Below are 19242 nucleotides of genomic sequence, written 5' to 3' on the forward strand. Positions count from 1 at the left end.
CTGTCTAACCTCCTTGTAGCAACTAGCAAGACTGTATTCAGACATCCTGGTGCCTAGGCAATCTGACCAATGACACCCCTTTTGTAAAAGCTCCTCCCCTTGCACCATGCAATTATTTCTAGTAAAACTACACATAGAATGTTCTATTGGAGGCAGAATTGGGTCTGTTTTACATATGTAGAACTACTTTTTCATACCTCCCAACTTTTTGAGATGAGAATGAGGGACACCTATCAGGAAAAGCATGCAGGCATAGGACACACCACTTGCCACGCCCCCCCTTAAAGGAGAATTGTACAAAAAAACAAGATTGGTTAAACCCACAAGTGCTTTTTTACCATTACTATTCCTTTATATTGGCTTTTGGAAATTACAAATGCAGCAATTTAGAAATCAGATGAAAGGTTTAGTGCTGGAAAACCCTTTTGATAAAACATGCATTTTATATACATCTATATAGATCAGACCAAAATGAGGGACAAATGAGGAGGAATGAGGGACATTGGTCCAAATCAGGGACAGTCCTTCCAAATCAGGGACAGTTGGGAGCTATGCTTTTACACTAAACAGGCCTCCAAACAAGGAAGGAGTCTTACGAGTCCTCTGCACATACTCGTCAACACAGTTCTCTGCTGAATTATGCTACAGATGTCCAGAGATGCATGGAAGATGGAAGCAAAATAGGAAAAAGGTTATCATTTTAATAATTTTGAGGTTTTGTGCAGCCCCATCTAACCTTGCTGCCCATAGCATTGACCCTCAGATGTAAATTTTGGTAAATAAAATACAGGCCACTAATACTCCTGATGTCATTCTGATCATTACTAATAACACATGACCACGGATAATGGAACGATGTAGGCTAACGGGTAAACGGCAAGTTTGTTCCAATATGTCAGCTCACAGTTCTGGATCGCAAACCAGTAGAGACTACAGACTTCTCTAAATTAATTAGATACAGTATATATATATATATATATATATATATATATATATATATATATATATATATATATATATATATATATATATATTAGAAAAAAGTCTATATGTAATACCTTTGGGCGTTGTATAATTCGGCACCCGTGCATGCAATTCTTCAACTTCTCCTACAAAAAAGAAACCAGTTACATTAGTGTTTTTTTGCTTATCTGTACAATTAAATATTTAATATTTATAGAAACTTACAAGCAATGCCCAGCACTAGATACACACAAATAGTACTGTATCTACTGGGACATGTACTGTACTGTACTATAAACTGTATACAGTGGGACATAGCTTCTACCATATATACTGGGACATATCTTGTACTATATATACTGGGACATATCTTGAACTTTTTTGTGGAAATTAAGTTAAACTGTAAAATATTTGCAAACATTTTGCATAAAATCTAGATTTAAGTCTAGTGATGTGTGAAATAATTTCTCATGTTAAGCATATTGGTAAATAGGAGAATTGCAAATTGTTTCATTTCCTAGATTTGTTCATCCTGCAGAGAATTATAGAATCATCATTTCCTGTATTTGGATATTGTGTGATTCTCCACAGATCAGACAAGTTTTAATAAAAATCTATTCAGGAAAATTATAAACTAATGAAGTTGGTGACTCTCTTGATTTTTTTTAAAGCCAGGTGCTTATTTGGCCAGAAGGAACAACTATAAAGAAACTGTGCTGCACCTGCTTTGAGTGCCTATACAAGACACTTATGCTGTCTTTCAATGCTGTTCAGCATCCATCCAGCAGATGGAGCCGGTGGGCATGAAGGAGTTGAGAGACTGAGGTAGGCCACTCTGAACAGTGAGAAATGTAGTCTGGGAAGAGGATCCTGCATAAGAGTAAATGGAGTGGTGGACTAGAGAAGAAAACTTCCCCCTGTTGGAGAGGACTGCAGAGTACACATATCCGCTGTTGTGTGTGTGTACTGATCGACAGTAGCTTGAGGCCTGAGAACCAGAGTGCTAAAGACCGGACTTGCCCTGATTCCAGAGCCAGAAGGACTGCTGACAGTCAGCGTCCACATCGGAGTTCGCAAAATATATGTATAGTTTATACTACAAAACAAAATTGCTGTGCGCTGCTAAAGTGTTCGGGTTTGACTTAAAGGAAAAGTGCCAACCCTACTTAAATCACTGGATGCAGAGCTATAAAGGGATTGTACTTATTTACACCACCTTAAAGACTGGGCCCCACCCATTAGCTGGTTTGGGATTGAAATTCAGGAGCCATATACTTACCAAATGCTCCACAGGGAACCTGTCAGGACTGGGCTCAGCCCTTCCTTCTCAAAGCTGGCTGCTTAGCTGTTGGCTAATTGCCAGCTCCTATCTCTCCACAGTGACTCACCTGTTGATTACATGCTGCTCGTCAGTCCTGCCTACTTAAGCCGTCCAGTCCAGATGATCTCTGCCTTCGCCTTGGTCACATCTCTAGAAACGCTCTCCTGTGTTCCTGTTAAAGACTTGCTTCGCTGACATTCCTTCTGGCTCCAGATCCTGCTTGCTGTTCTACTACGCTCATCTCTGGCTCCCTGACATTTTGGCTTGTCTGACTATCCGTTCCGGTTCCTGAACTCTGGCTATGTTTTGACTACGTTTACTCTGTTTACCCTTTTTTATTATTATTAAACAAGTGTGATTTAACTGTACTTCTGTCTAAGTCTGATTCATGGTTTATGACGGAACCTGAACTGAGCTACTAATAGTCAGAGGTACCTCTCCTGGGTTATGTGGGATAGACAGTATATATATTAGTGACTTCTGACAGCAGAGGAACTACTATTGGATTATTCATCACTGTTGATACTGTTCATTGCTGGTGCTCGTCATTACTGATGCTGTTTATTGCTAGGTTAATCCTGCTTTAGTAACACAATGGTTTAGACTAGACTCCTATAACCTAGTAATTACATGATTTAGCTTACTGTGAGCAAACAGTTTATTCTACCTGCTCATTGATATGTGTGTGTTGCTATTTGCTCTTAATTTGTGACAATATACATACTTTACTGAGTAGTCTGGTGCTTTTTTCCTGACACTCCAATATAGTTCTGTGTAGGATACTGAAACTAGTGCTCACATACGTAGGTATTTGCAGTGATCTATACTTAACCAGGTGTGTCAGAGGGGAGGAGGCTGTTTACAGAGTCAAGGAATAAGAACAGAGAACCTGATATATCAAGTGGCTCCTCCTGAGTAAGCGCTACATTACTATTAGTAACTGAGCTCTTAATCAAGTTAGATGTCATTGCTGAGCCAAAAAAGCATCGGGTCACATCACAGAGTCAGTAGATCTTACCTCTGGACATACGACAACCCCAGATCTCCTCCTCGCGACCTTCTTGTACCAGAGATAAGTCAATCACATTTACTGCAGCATCCATGGTGATATCTGTGTAGCTCTCTAATGGGGAGACACACTGCACATCCAACCCCTAAATCATTTGTAAATAAAAATGTATATGATTATGTGTACACTACTTATAGCTAAAGGCAACATAAACATGAGTATAATGCCCTGTACACACGGTCGGATTTTCCGACGGAAAAAGTGCGATCAGATTGTGTTGTCGGAAATTCCGATTGTGTGTGGGCTCCATAGGACTTTTTCCATCGGAGTTTCCGACACACAAAGTTTGAGAGCAGGCTATAAAATTTTCCGACAACAAAATCCTATCGGTTAAATTCTGATCGTGTGTACACAAATCCAACGCACAAAGTGCCACGCATGCTCAGAATAAATTAAGAGACGAAAGCTATTGGCTATTGCCCCGTTTATAGTCCCAACGTACGTGTTTTACGTCACCGCGTTCAGAACGATCAGATTTTCCAACAACTTTGTGCGACCGCGTGTATGCAAGAAAAGTTTGAGTCAACATCCGTCAGAAAAAATCAATGGATTTTGTTGTCGGAATGTCCGATCAATGTCCGATCGTGTGTACAGGGCATTAGTCTATCTGTAACCTCACTGTAGCAAAACATATGATGAGATATTAAGCATTTCAAAATGATTAGCAGGTCCATATATGCTGTATATACTGTACATATATATATACTGTATATGCAGCTGAAGTTATATGCTAATTTATTCCTTTCCCTTGAGCCTTTAGCTAGCCCTACCACCACCATTAAGCCTTTTAAAGCTTACCTTCACCTTCTGCCCCCATTTTAACCCCTACCCCCCTCCTTTAATTTCTCCCCTATCCCCCTCCTCTCTGACTTTTTTTTAATACTAATTTTTTAAATTAACTTCTTCATGGAGCCCTTACCTTACCTCCTGGATATTCGCCTAAGCAAGAGGGATGTATGCAACAACCCACAGGGGTACTCTACTGCACATGGTCTGTGGTGCATCATCAGGGGCCATCTGTCTCTTCCTGGTTCTTGCAGCTAGCCGCCTGATGAAGGGCCAAGGCACGTCATCGATGGGCCAGCTACATAACTCAGAAGAGACCACTGGCTTCCTGATGATGTCAGAGAAAAAGATAGCGGGACCAGGTGTAAAACAACAGAGCATCAGATATCTAGAGAAAAAAGCTGGATAGCTGGATGTGAATTTTTTTTGTGGATAAACCAGAAAAAAAGTAAGGGGGAAGGGGCCGTATAGTATGTGGTAAAGTACCTTTTTTAAATGGGAACTGTGGTCCCACTGACCAATAAGGAGGTTTGAGGGAATAGGAGGACAGGCTCAAGGTCACAGTATAGCTACATGTGTATGTATGTGTTTATTTATCCTACCGTGGGTTGTATATGGGCATTCCCTGGTCCCTTCACAATGTAGCTTTTCTTGGTGTAGATGGTTTTAGTTCTGGGGGGTTTATCAATCTTCACAAATCCATTACTAGTCTTTTCTTGTAAAAAATCCTGGAAATGATAAAAGGACTTTTAGCACAATATCTGTACAGTACACGTGTTTTGTCTTTGAATATTTCTTTATCTTAAGATTTTTTTTCATAAAGTGAATAAATATCCTAGGACAGCTATGTGGTGATAAGTGGAGTGGACATGGGGTTAATTGCCTAGTGTCATTCAACCTGGAAGACATTCTGTGAGTTCAGAGGGTCATGGACAGACCATCTGAGGAGGTCTCGCCGTGGCACATTGCCTTCACATACAATGATGCAGATGTCATCACTGCATCATTGAGGACCTCCCACCACTGGGAGAGCATCTGAAGAAGACCCAGTGTATCACATGACTGAAAACTTCTGATAAAGGTAAAAAATTTAAAAAATAATAATAAAATACAAATCTGCGGCTTCCATGGGGGTGGGGGGCATGACTAAATGCTTGGAGGATGAGTCCCAACTTGAGATTTAAGTTAAGGCCAAGTGTTAAGGCTTACTTAGTATTTAGGAAATTGGGTTTAGTTTTAGGGATAAGTGTTAGGTTAAAACGTCAGGGTTAGGGTCAGGTTAAGTATAGAGTATTAGGAGGTTAAGGGCTAGTTTTATGGGTTTAGAATGCTTTCATGTAGGGAAGGGGCTGACTGAAGTCTAGGAGGATTAGTCACAAATTGGGCTTTAAGTCATAGCCGATCTTTACCCTCCAGCTCACGATCCTTCCTCTCCACCCCTCCTCTCATCCACTTTAAGAATAAGGGCTGTTTTATTTTCTTTGTTTTTAAATAAGAGGTCCACCACCACCCCCTTTGCATGTCATTCACCTAGGCGAACGACATGCACTCTCCTCCCATTGCCTTCTGGGATATACATGTCACATATCCCAGGGGGCATAGCCTTTCAATGAGGAAAGAAGGAGAGGGTGGGCCTGCCCACTTGTCATTGGGAGGCACAGCGGCTGAACCTGAAACAGCTGGCAGCCAATAGATGACATCACAGGGAAATATGGTGGCGTGGGACCAAGCGTTACCAGAAGAGAAGAGGTGCTCAGCTGCACAATGCCCGATCCACTGAGTAGGTGAGTATCTAAGCTTAGCAGAACTCACCACCAGGTAGGAAGGGGTTTAGAACAAAAAAAAAAAAAACTGGGAGTGGAGGGTGAAAATTCTCTTTAAAATTAAATCTTACCATAGTTTTTAGGGAGCTAGGTTAAGTTTTAGGGTTAAGTGTTGGGTTAAGAGGTCAGTGTTAGGGGCAGGTTAAATGTAAAGTGTTAGAGAGAGGTTACAGGTTAATTTTTAGTTGTTTGGAATGTTTTAGAATTTAGACACTAGTCAATCTAAAGATGAGGTTAAGATTTGGGATCAAGACAAGTGTGAGAGTTTGTTTTGGCCTTGAAAATGCCATGCTGAAACATACAAACACCAGACCATGTTGAGTGTTTCAGACTACAGTAGCTGCCTAGACCTCCAATGTACCTCCATTGCCAAACAAAGCTTGTCTGTGAGATTTGTTTTTCCCATATGTTCACTATAAAAATCATTCCTGGCCCCCATAGTGTCCATTGACTATTTTCATTTACCTTGTTCACTGGGGCAAACGCAGGCAATAGGTACAGGTGAATCTTATACTCCACACATTTCATTCCAGCTTTTTTGAAGTACAGGTGCACTTTGCCATGTATTGGGATATACTTGGCTGCTGCTTTTGGTATTAAATTCCAGAAGAAAACCCCAAGTGAGGAAAATGAAGGATTTTCTAGAATGACATGAAATGGTAGGACTTCTGTTGGTGTTTCCACACTCAGTTTTCCATCTTTGTAATGAGCACATTTAATCCAAGACAGGTCTCCACTCAGTTCTGTAAAACAAGATGCCAAAGTATACACATATAAGTCATACAGACATGCATATATATAGCATTTCTATCATAATATTATTGTAAATGTAACAATATTAGTGTATTGCAACCTATTTGAAGCAGATCCCTAAATTAATATTTTAAAGTAAAGTTTCCAAAGTACTTTTCATCCTTTCCACACTCCAGCACTGCCCTCCATGGTCTCCTCAGCTGCTGGCCACCGCTGGTCTTCCAGGTGTCATGATGTCTAGCGTCATTCAACCCACTTCCTGCAAGCCCAGGTTGGCATTGATATGCTCCTCCAAGCTCACAGAAAAGTGCTGCAGAGAACAACTGTTAGGAAAATCATTCCGGTCATCAGGAAGATTGTGCCTGTGCAAATCACAGTGCACATGAACATATAGGCTCAACCAGCACAGAAACTGGTGCCTAGCAGGCTAATTAAATCTAGTTTTGCATAGAATCATTGCTGAATGGTTTTTTATTCTTTATTCCTGATCCTGAACCTTATGTTTGACTGTGTTATTGACCCAGATTTTATCTGACTTGCCTCTGAATTATCCTTGTCTGCCTATCTTTGCTGTTCATCTCCATTACTGACCTTTAGCTGGACTTCTGATCAAGATTTTGCCTATCAACTTGGTAACTCGCTGCCTGCACGTTGCCTACTTCTGCTTGTTCCTGACCTTGATTCTGCCTATGATTTGGTGCCTTCCCACTCAGCTGTTACCGAACGTAGGAGGGCTTGTGACCTGACTCTACTCCTAACTGAACTTGGTGTTTCCTGGGTGCTCTACTAACTGTACTTTTGCTTGTCTGATACCAGCACTTCCAAGTTCCAGTCTTTATTTGCAGTCCCCTGGCACTTTTCCTTAAAGACTGGAATCGTGCAAGAGGCCACTCTTGACTCCTCATACATGTACTGTAAAAGAGGTGCATAACAACAATGCTGAAGTCACATGACTGTCTATAGGAAACCAAGACTGAAGCATCACACCTGAAATTTCAATGTTCAGATACAGCTCTTTTTCTAAGGGGATTGTCATCTAGCCACCGCGTTTCAGCATTAAACATCCCTTTTTTAGGGCTTAAGATTGATTAAAATTGTTTACTGGGTGGGAAACTACACTTCTTATGGATGTAAGGTTTTAACCAGATTGTAAAAGGAGCTTACAGTCTCTCAGCAACTGGTTCAAAAGGCAGCTCAAACCAACTAAAATAACTCAAAGGCAGCTCAAACCAACTGTTGATAGATTGAAGGGGGTGTTGTGTGACACCCAAAACACGTTGGCTTTGTGCTAATTCCTTTGTATTTGAAACTGGAATAAAGCTGTATGTGGATGGGGAAATGTCCAGTGTGGCACTTAACTCTTGATTTCCTTCCTTTAAGCCAGGGGAATAGAGGAGATCCTGTGTCGTGTTTAAGCAGCATACCCACAATTCAGATAACCTGACCTAGCAACCACTTTTGAACAATTCTAAGACCTCTGCACTACCACTCCATTTTCTCCTAATATGACCATCTGAAAAACTGTGGCGTATTGGTGTGAAGGCCAGCAGAAGAAATCAGTAAGAGTTGTGGGGGATCCAGGAACACCCCTGGACATTTTGGTTTCCCTCTAGACTTCACATGAAGATTTCCCAGGATTGTAGTGGTGTTTTGCAGTGTAGGCAGCAGGAAGGGCAAGTGTTCATAGTTTCCTTTTACAGGTATGACTTGATTTGAAAAATTTAGTTCAGAAAAATGGTCATTTTAATGTTAGGTTGTTCTGCTCTTGTAATGACGTGATATATAATCAAACTTGAGTGCAAATTATGTGTACCTTTGACTTACCTTTCAAGCACAGATAATGTGGAAGGTACACTGCAGACACTATATTTGGCTCTATCAGTGTCTTAATATTGAACAGAGGTCCCAGGACCCCAGATTTTTGGAGCTGTAGAGTGTCCATGTATTTAGACCAGGAATCCAGTTCATACTCAATAGTTATCGGACGGGTCACCTGGAATTTAATCCCGGTCTCTAAACAGCAGAAGCGTCCGGCACATCCAAGTTCCAACCTGAAATAGTGAGAAATAGAAATTAGTAGCTGAAGTCCATCATGAAGAAGCATGATAGAGCTGTTTAAAGCTGAGATTGTTTCAGCTATGGCATGAAAAAGTCTTACAGGGTCTGTAAAGTGGATGTAAACGCTAAATGAATGACTTTTGGTTTGTGAAAGTTCTAAGTATCATGAACTATTCTCATGTTTTTGTTTTTAAATAAAATGCTGTTTTTTTCCTTTTTCATCCTTTGTGGCATATCAGAGTTGATGATCTTCGCCCGCTTCCTGTCTACATACACTCTAGAGTCGGCTGCACAGCTATTCTCAGGGTAGGCAAGCTCATAGTGACAACAGTGGGCCATGTCTGCGCAATGTGTGTCATCACGACCATTTGAAGTCTCCATTCGAAAAGCATGCGACAAAGCAACAATGCAGAACAATTGGGACATAGTTGTCACCCTATTACAGAAAGGGCCTGAACAAACCTTATGGTAGGGCAACCAAGTTTTATTTTAAAGAATGCTGCATATTTAAGTCACTTGAACATGTTAAAGCTTTTATGGGATTTTGATAATTGAGTTTGCATATACTTTAGGCTTCTTAAAATTCTAAATCTGGTGTGGTTCACCCCTTACTCCTTTGGAAGGAACTGCGTTGGGAGAGGGGAAGCTACATACTAAAAGCTACCTAGGTAACCAAGTCAAAAAAATTTGTTACATATTTAAAAAAATTGTCTATAGTAAATTCTATTCCAAATCAAGATACTGTACGCCTCTTGAATATGTAGTATAATTAGATGATATTGCCTACTATATTGTGCACGCTTCAAATAATTTAACTTATATGTGTTTAAATGAGTCTCCTGCAGGCAAATAATATACAGAGAAAATTGTTTCAATGTAGTAGACATAACTTGTCTCTTTACTGGCATTTTTTATAATACTGAAAAATGTTAATGCAACATAAAAGCAAAATGAATCCGAATAAATTTGGATCATTTTTTATGTTGTTACGTTATTTTGGATGCTTCAAACACTAACAAAAGGCCCAAACTATTGCATTCTGTTATCCGAATTAAACAAATAAGTCCATTGTTTCATTATAATTTTTTTTGGATTACCGTATATACTCGAGTATAAGTCGTTCCGAGTATAAGTCGAGGCCCTAATTTACTACAAAAAAAATGGGAAAAACTTATTGACCCGAGTATAAGGCGAGGGTAAGAAATGCACAGCTACTGTAAGTGGAAAAGAGGGTCAACAATGCCCATTTGCAGCATCACTGTGCCCATTTGCATGCCTCACTGTGCCCATTTGCAGCCATAGGTCCCCTGAACTTCAAACTCAGTAGTTAAGGGTTCCTAGATGCCCCCTAGCTGCAGCCAAAATTTGGGGTCTCTGAACCCAAAGGGTCCTGAAATGACATTGCTGCAGATGGACACAGTTGACCGAATTTGGGGCCCTATATCTCGGGGCCACTTGGTGCTAGGAACCCCAAATTTGGTGTGCAAACCCAGTGGAACTGGCACCATAGAATTTCCAAAGCTGGGGTTTCTAGCACCAAGTGGCCCCGAGATACAGGGCCCCAAAAATCAGTTCAGAAAATGTCAAGCACTTTTCTGCAGCAGAGAATGACATTTTCTCAACCGGGTTTGGGGCCCCGTATCTCAGGGCCACTTAGTGCTAGGAACCCCAGCTTTGGATATGTTATGGTACCAGTTTCAATGGGTTTGCACACCAAATTTGGGGTTCCTAGCACCAAGTGCCCCTGAGATATGGGGCCCCAAATTCGGTTCAGAAAATGTCAAGCACTTTTCTTCAACAGAAAATGACATTTTCCGAACCGATTTTGGGGCCCCGTATCTCGGGGCCACTTAGTGCTAGGAACTTCCTCTTTGGATATGTTATGGTTCCACTGGGTTTGCATACCAAATTTGGGGTTCCTAGCACCAAGTGGCCCTGAGATACGGGGCCCCAAAGTTGGTTCGGAAAATGAAATTTTTTGCTGCAGAAAAGTGCTTGACTCAAGTATAAGTCGAGGGGGGCACTTTCAGCACAAAAAAATGTGCTGAAAAATTCGACTTATACTCGAGTATATACGGTAGTTGAATTTCATGACTTTTGTGATTTGTAGATACAGATCCAACCGAATCTCCGAATAACGAAAATTTCTTACGAATTTCAATTCGTAACAAAACAAATTGCACATGTCTACTAAATACTGATCTATTACTATATCTGTTACTTTTAGGACAACAACCACACAATATAGTCACAGTTTGTGGAACCGGACCTTCCCATCTTTATAAGCTTGTTGGACATCCCATTCGAAAATCATGGGTAGTGGTATCAGGGTCTTGCCCTTTGTGGCTATACCAGGGTCAATTTGTCTGGAAAGGCTTTCCACAATATGAGAGAGTCTGTGAGAGGTTGTGCTCATTCAGGAGATCAGGTATGGATGTGGGATGAGAAAACCTAGCTTAAAAACCCAGAGGTATTTAATAGAGTTGAGGTCGGCGCAGGCAAGTTGAATTCCTCCACACCAGAATCATCAAACCATGTCTTTTTGGAGCTGTCTTTGGGAAACAGTCATCCTGGAACAGAAAATGGCCTTCACCATTGGAAGACAGCACATTTGTCTAAAATGTATTTGTATGTTGTAGGATTGATGCCGCGTACACACGGTCGGAATTTCCGACAAAAACAAATGTTCGATGTGAGCTTTTTTTTGGAAAATCGGACTGTGTGTAGGCTCCATCGGACATTTGCTATCGGAATTTCCGACAACAAATGTTTGAGAGCTGGTTCTCAAATTTTCTGACAACAAAACAAAAATTCTGAGCGTGTGTACACAATTCCGACGCACAAAACTGCACGCATGCTCGGAATCAAGCAGAAGAGCCACACTGGCTATTGAACTTCATTTTTCTCGGGTCGACGTACGTCTTGTACGCCACCACGTTCTCGACGTTCAGAATTTCCAACATTTGTGTGACCGTGTGTATGCAAGACAAGTTTGAGCCAACATCTGTCGGAAAAAAATCCACATTTATGTTGTCGGAATGTCCGATCGTTTGTACGCGGCATAACAGTACCCGTCGCTGGAAATATATAAGTGAATCATTTGAAGAGTTGTCCACATACATTTGGCTATAAAATGCATAAAACAATAATAACGACTAGACTGTTACTCTTACCTGTATGTATTTCCACTTATATTTGGCATAACTGGAATATCAGCGGGGTCATGATTCTAAGATAAAGTAGAAAGTGTAATATGAAAAGCAAAATAGGTTTAAAAAAATTGTGACATTTCTTCTAGGAATTTATAATAGTATTAGTTTGACTTGAAAGCAACAAATTATTTTTTTATATCAGCTGAATTAGTTATATAATTATCAGCTAATTAGAAAATGTGAGTTATGCCCCGTACACACGGTCGGATTTTCCGATGGAAAATGTCCGATCGGAGCGTGTTGTCGGAAATTCCGACCGTGTGTGGGCTCCATCGGACATTTTCCATTGGATTTTCCACACAAGTTTGAGAGCAGGCTATAAAATTTTCCGACAACAAAATCCGTTGTCGGAAATTCCGATCGTATGTACACAAATCCGACGGACAAAGTGCCACGTATGCTCAGAATAAATAAAGAGATGAAAGCTATTGGCCACTGCCCCGTTTATAGTCCCGACGTACGTGTTTTACGTCACCGCTTTCAGAACGATCGGATTTTCCGACAACTTTGTGTGACCGTGTGTATGCAAGACAAGTTTGAGCCAACATCCGTCGGAAAAAATCCATGGATTTTGTTGTCGGAATGTCCAAACAAAGTCCGACCGTGTGTACGGGGCATAACTGTATATTATGTAATACATAGCAAATATCGGTACTGTTCATATGAGTCAGGTTGTTACAGCTCTGGCTCTTGAAGGCTACTATCCTATAAAAGTTTAACCATTTCTGTAGCTAACAGCCAGTGGTGTATTAGCTCAGCTATCCCCAACACTAGACTTTATATGATCCTCGAAGTCAGGAAAATGTACAACCTAGTCATTAGCACAGTCTGGAAAGAAAAATCTTTTAAACTTCTTCTTAAGCTTGTAGATACTTTAATTTATCTTCATGGTATCTTCATAGGATTCTGTTGATGATGATGAGAGGTTATGAGATCATGAAAGGTTCCCACCATCCCTGCTGGATGATTTATTTATTTTATATTATGGCGATTTGTAAAAGTAAAAGATGAAACACATAAAAGTGAGCAGCAACACCAAAAACTCCCAAGTAGACATGAGTCTGGAGTTAGGAAAGGGAGATCTCACCGTTGGAGAATACAAGTACAGTGCTCACCCCTAAAAGGGCCCGCCAATTTGCTCCAGGTTCCTTTCCCAGGTTAGTGCAGTGGCAGCCAGGCACATGGCAACAGTCACTCTTTCTGGCTTAATGAACAGTCTAGGGGTGTCTTTTTGATGCTTTATTGCAAATTGAACTTGGACAAGGTGCAGAAGCTGTGGGATACTCCATTAACAGTGCAAGTAACAAGAGGACACTTTTCACTTAGTCAAAGCTTCTTAGGGAAGGCACTAAGACATTATACGATATGTCCCAGTCCAAGCAAGCACTAGATTTGATGCAGAAGAGATAGCAGAAGCAGACAGTCACTTGAAACCTAGAGGTCTGCATTCACAGTGTCCCTGGATACTTGGATGCTTCTTTCCAATATCAGCCAGACTTTCACCCGTGAGCTCTTTAGACCAGACTCCTAGTGAGACCCTTTAATTAGCTTCATATTCTCTCAGAAAATTAGGCCTTCCCAGGTCTAGCTTAGCTGGGATCTCGATGAGCAACTGTAAGAACTTTAGCTGAACTGCCAGAAGGGCTGGTAACTTCTCCTCCTGAACAAGAACAGGGCTGTCTTAGGCCCCAGACTGTGTATTTACTCCCCAGCCACCTACTGAGCATCCTCCCCCAGGGATTGGCTAAGATAACAAATATTCCGGCTGTTGATTTGCCTCTTCCAACCCACTACACTCTAGAATCCTCCAGAAGGCAGGGGAAGCAGTCAAACCTGCAGCCAGTAAAACATAGAACAGCTCAAAGCAATCACATACTGCTTCACTCACTACAGAAGAACTAAATGTATGTAACCAACCTATAAATCTATCTAGAAGGGTGCTACACCAGTATGAATTAGCCCACCAGGCGCCAACTTCAACTGAACCATCACCTTAGGTGGTCTGACCATTTAGCCTGATGAAGGGAAGGGCCATACTTAAATGCTGGCCAAGCACTTGGTACATTTTCTAGCGATTTTAACCAGTGTTCGATCTCAAAGGGACCTAATGGATTATGGCAACCTTTTATCAAAAGTCTTAAAAAAACACCGTAAAATGATTACAACTGTTGGTTTTATGTTGGAAAGGGATGTTATCGTTGAGTCAGAGAATTTTACTGCATTTTCAAAAATCTAAAAAAGAAAAAAAAATATAATGAAGTCTTACCATCCCACAGACGTCACAGTCCCTCTCATCTTTATGGGAAGAAGAAAAAGAGGATGAACTTGATGGTAATAAATAGTATTCCTCAGATGGAGCTAGAAGAGAAGATATATTAATATTACAACATTGTGAGTGAATTGTGGTGACTGTAGTGATTCTTTCTTTGTGTGATATGTAGCGTGTGTGATATTCCACACTTCCTGGAGGGACCAATAGTCTTCCCAGTGAAGATGCTGGGAAAATGGAAAACCTCACAGGAGCTCTATGCCTATCCCGCAGTATTCAAATCTAGAATAAAACTTTAGCAGGAGTTCCAGTCTTATCAGTACCAGTTCTACTACCAATACCCCCTCTGCTACCAGAACCAGTGCTGCTACCAGTACCATTTCTACTACCAGTACCAGCTCTGCTATCAGAACCAGTCCTGCTACCAGTCGAACCTGCTACCAGCATATTCTTATTACCAATACAGCCCACTACTAATTCCACTTCTGCTATCAGGATTTTCTGCTACCGGTCCGGCCTGCTACCAGTCCTGCTACCAGTACAAGTCTGCTACCAGTCCTTCTTGCTCTGTCGGCCTGCTAACAGAGCAACTTTGCCACTAGTGCTTCTAGCTACTGCACACAGCAGTTCCACACTGCCACCAGTCACTTTCTGAGGATCTACACTCTTCAGCATCTATAAGCACACTTTGATTGACCTGGGGGTAGCTTCCAGCTATATCTAACCTCGCATGGAGGGAACCCTGGTTAAACGGCAGCTATGCCTTAAGGCTGGTACACACAGGCCAAAAATTGGCCAAAAATGGTCAGTTCGTCAGGAACCAGACAACTTTTGACATGTGTGTACAATTACTCTTTCAACAGAAGCTGGTCTCATGACCGGCTTCTGTCGAGCAAGCATGCTGGAAATCCAGCGTTTGACCAGCACGGACTGCAAGAGCGCAACTTTTGCGCAAACCAATCAATATAAGCTTATCGCGATTTATTTTTACAAAAAATATGTAGCAGAATACATATTGGCCTAAATTGATGAATACATTTATTTTTTTATATATTTTTTTGGATATGTTTTATAGTAGAAAGTAGAAAATATTGGGGTTTTTTTTCAAAATTGTCAGTCTTATTTTGTTTATAGCGCAAAAAATAAAAACCGCAGAGGTGATCAAATACCACCAAAAGAAAGATCTATTTGTGGGGAAAAAAGTACATCAATTTTGTTTGGGTACAGCGTCGCATGACCGCGCAATTGTCAGTTAAAGTGACACAGTGCCATAAAAAAAAAATGGCCTGGTCATTAAGGTGGTAAATTCTTCCGATCCTTAAGTGGTTAAAAACTGAAATTGAAAGGCTTGACTGGAATTATGTAAGAGTAGACCCTAGTATGAGAACAGGTACCATGGCTGGATTTAAAAGGCTTGAATGAATTAATAAAAGAGAAGAACCTAATATGAATGGTAAGAACAGGTACCAGAACTGGATTTAGGAGGCTTGAATGAAATAAAGGAAGAGAAGAACCTAGTAGGAAAGGTAAGAACAAGCAGTGGCGTAGCGTGGGTTGCCAGCACCCGAGGCAAGGCAAATAATTTGCGCCCCCTAACCTGCGGACTTTTAGCTCTCCCTGAGTCCCTTCAAATACAATAATACTGACCTACCCGATACCTATACAATACACTAACCTACTTGATTTCATCACTGACCAACCTGATTCCTTTACTGACCATTACACACTACACTGACCACTATACTGTTCACTACACTGAGAACTACACTGACCACTATACTGACCACTATACTGACCACTACACTGTGCACTATACTGTCCACTACACTGACCACCATACTATACTGTCCACTAAACTATACTGTCCACTACACTATACTGTCCACTACACTATACTGACGACTACACTGACCCCTACACTACACTGTCCACGACAGACCACTATACTGTCCACTACACTGAGAACTACACTGACCACTATACTGTCCACCATACTATACTGTCCACTACACTATACTGACCACTACACTGAGAACTACACTGACCACCATACTACACTAACTGACCACAATACTACACTGACCGCTAGACTATACTGTCCACTACACTGAGAACTACACTGACCACTATACTATACTGTCCACTACACTATACTGACCACCATACTACACTACACTGACCACTATACTACACTGTCCACTACAATGACCACCATACTATCCACTATACTACACTGTCCACTACACTAACCACCATACTTCACTAACTGACCCACCATACTACTCTAACTGACCCACCATACTACACTAACTGAACGCCATACTACACTAACTGACCCACCATACTACACTAACTGACCCACCATACTACACTAACTGACCCACCATACTACACTAACTGACCACCATACTACACTAACTGACCCACCATTCTACACTAACTGACCACCATACTACACTAACTGACCCACCATACTACACTAACTGACCCACCATACTACACTAACTGACCCACCATGCTACACTAATTGACCGCCATGCTACACTAACTGACCGCCACACTACACTAACTGACCGCCACACTACACTAACTGACCGCCATACTACACTAACTGACCGCCATACTACACTAACTGACCACCATACTACACTAACTGACCCACCATACTACACTAACTGACCCACCATACTACACTAACTGACCACCATACTACACTAACTGACCACCATACTACACTAACTGACCACCATACTACACTAACTGACCCACCATTCTACACTAACTGACCGCCATACTACACTAACTGACCGCCATACTACACTAACTGACCGCCATGCTACACTAACTGACCCACCATACTACACTAACTGACCTTCTCTCTCTCTCTATCCCCCCCCCCCGGGGCCAGTAACACGACTCTCACGAGGGAGTCTCACTCACCTTTGTGTCTGGCTGGCCTGCATCAGCCTGGAGGAGGAGGAGGAGGAGAAGAAGGAGAAGACAACGGCAGCTCGGCGGCTGACATTGCTTCTCTCCCCCGCGCTGTAGCTGCCATATTCAGTGTCCGGCGCAGTGCACTGTGATTGGGCGTTATGGGGGTCATGTGCGGAGGCGGGACTTCAGGAGTGATCGAGGACAGGCCAGCTCTACACCTCACATGACCCCCATACGCCCAATCACAGGGCGCCGGACACTGACCATGGCGGCCGAAACCCGGGGACACAGGAATTTAATATTAGGAGGCAGCCAGTCGCGCCAATGTCGCGCCAGGGGCCACGGCACCCCCCACTCTACGCCACTGAGAACAAGTATGAGGGCTGGATTTAAAATGCTTGAATTAACTCATGAAATAGAAAAACCTAAAATGAATGGTAGGACCAGGTACCAGGACTGAATTTTAAAGGCTTGAATGGAATAACGAAAGAGAAGAATATAGTATGAATGGTACGAATGGGTACCAGGGCCAAATTTAAGAGGCTTGAATGAACTAAAGAAAGGGAAGAACCTAGTAGGAATGGTGAGATCAGGTACCAGGGCCAGATTTAAAATTCTTGAATGAAACAATGAAAAAGAACCTAATGAGAATGGTAAGGGCAAGGGCCAATAGGTGACAGACAAATAGACAGCTTCTCCCTGCGTAATTATTGGCCACACATGTTTTCAACCTCAGTAGGAATAACTACCTCAAATACATTTATTCACATAAAAAAAGACTTATGCCGTGTACACGGTCGGACATTGATCGGACATTCCGACAACAAAATCCATGGATTTTTTCCGACGGATGTTGGCTCAAACTTGTCTTGCATACACACGGTCACACAAAGTTGTTGGAAAATCCGATCGTTCTGAACGCGGTGACGTAAAACACGTACGTCGGGACTATAAACGGGGCAGTAGCCAATAGCTTTCATCTCTTAATTTATTCTGAGCATGCGTGGCACTTTGTGCTTCGGATTTGTGTACACACGGATTTTGTTGTCGGAAAATTTTATATCCTGCTCTCAAACTTTGTGTGTCGGAAATTCCTATGGAAAATGTGTGATGGAGCCCACACGCGGTCGGAATTTCCGAAAACAAGGTCCTATCACACATTTTCTATCGTAAAATCCTATCGTGTGTACAGGGCATTACTCCTGCGCTTGTGAGGGTGTGATTGGTGTGGATACGTAGTACTGTTAAAATGGCCAAACTGAAGAAGGTGGTCATGTGTGTCCCGCTGCCTAAACTGACCAGGGGTGGTCTGCAGAAGATAGTGTGGGAAGGATGGATGGAAGGCGCGTGATCAAACACTTGCATCAAATCATACAGTTTATTCATGAGCAATGGAATGCATACATGTAAGAAATAAAAACATACTACGTTTCGTAAAATAGGGTTACAAAATATGCACTTGTAGATTTACAAGTGGGACATGCCCAAACAGGGGCAAATGCTAAAAAGTAGGCTATTGAGACAAACAGACCTGCTAAAATGCTAAAAGCCGCTGAACACTAAAGGCAAATATATAAACCCTTTTAAGCTTGACAATAACAGACAGTGCAGCACTGAAAAGATAATCTAAAAACTACAAATAATGGTATAAGTGTCCATATGAAATCATGTGAGGAAAACAACATAAATGTAATAAGAAAGCAAAAACATCTGCGGTGATAAAGGGTGCTTCATGCAAATTCTGAAGTGCTCCTTATTCCGTGCTCACACCACTTGCTAGCCAAACAGCTCACCTTACAAAATGGACCCCTGAGCTAACAAGTGGGTCACACAGGCATTCGTCACCAATGGTGGTTAAGGTTAAGATCTTGGATGGAAAGCCGGGCACCTCTTTCAAACAGTCCGCACTCAGTAGCTTTAAATATTTGTAAAAAAATATAAAAAAATAATATAGTGCTCTCTGTATAGCTAAAAACGTATTCCTTTATTCTAAAAGACAGGTACTCACATAGGAGGCACTATAGGCTGTAGGGTGACGCATTTCGAGGATAACC

The 19242-nt window shown here is 41.6% G+C and overlaps 1 protein-coding gene across 1 annotated transcript in view; it reads right to left on the reverse strand.

Annotated features, from left to right (window-relative positions):
* The window catches only part of LOC141148409 (NACHT, LRR and PYD domains-containing protein 1b allele 3-like), a 104977-nt gene that overhangs the window by 41390 nt on the left and 44345 nt on the right, over nt 1-19242 (reverse strand). Inside the window, exons 5-11 of the mRNA XM_073635884.1 lie at nt 14252-14343; nt 11947-12002; nt 8540-8766; nt 6428-6705; nt 4742-4867; nt 3303-3438; nt 1059-1109 (exon numbers count right to left, since the gene is read on the reverse strand). Coding sequence (XP_073491985.1) covers nt 1059-1109; nt 3303-3438; nt 4742-4867; nt 6428-6705; nt 8540-8766; nt 11947-12002; nt 14252-14343 — 966 coding nt within the window. The remainder of the gene's footprint in view (nt 1-1058; nt 1110-3302; nt 3439-4741; nt 4868-6427; nt 6706-8539; nt 8767-11946; nt 12003-14251; nt 14344-19242) is intronic.

Source organism: Aquarana catesbeiana, linkage group LG06, assembly GCF_042186555.1.
Source record: "Aquarana catesbeiana isolate 2022-GZ linkage group LG06, ASM4218655v1, whole genome shotgun sequence".
Taxonomy (NCBI): domain Eukaryota; kingdom Metazoa; phylum Chordata; class Amphibia; order Anura; family Ranidae; genus Aquarana; species Aquarana catesbeiana.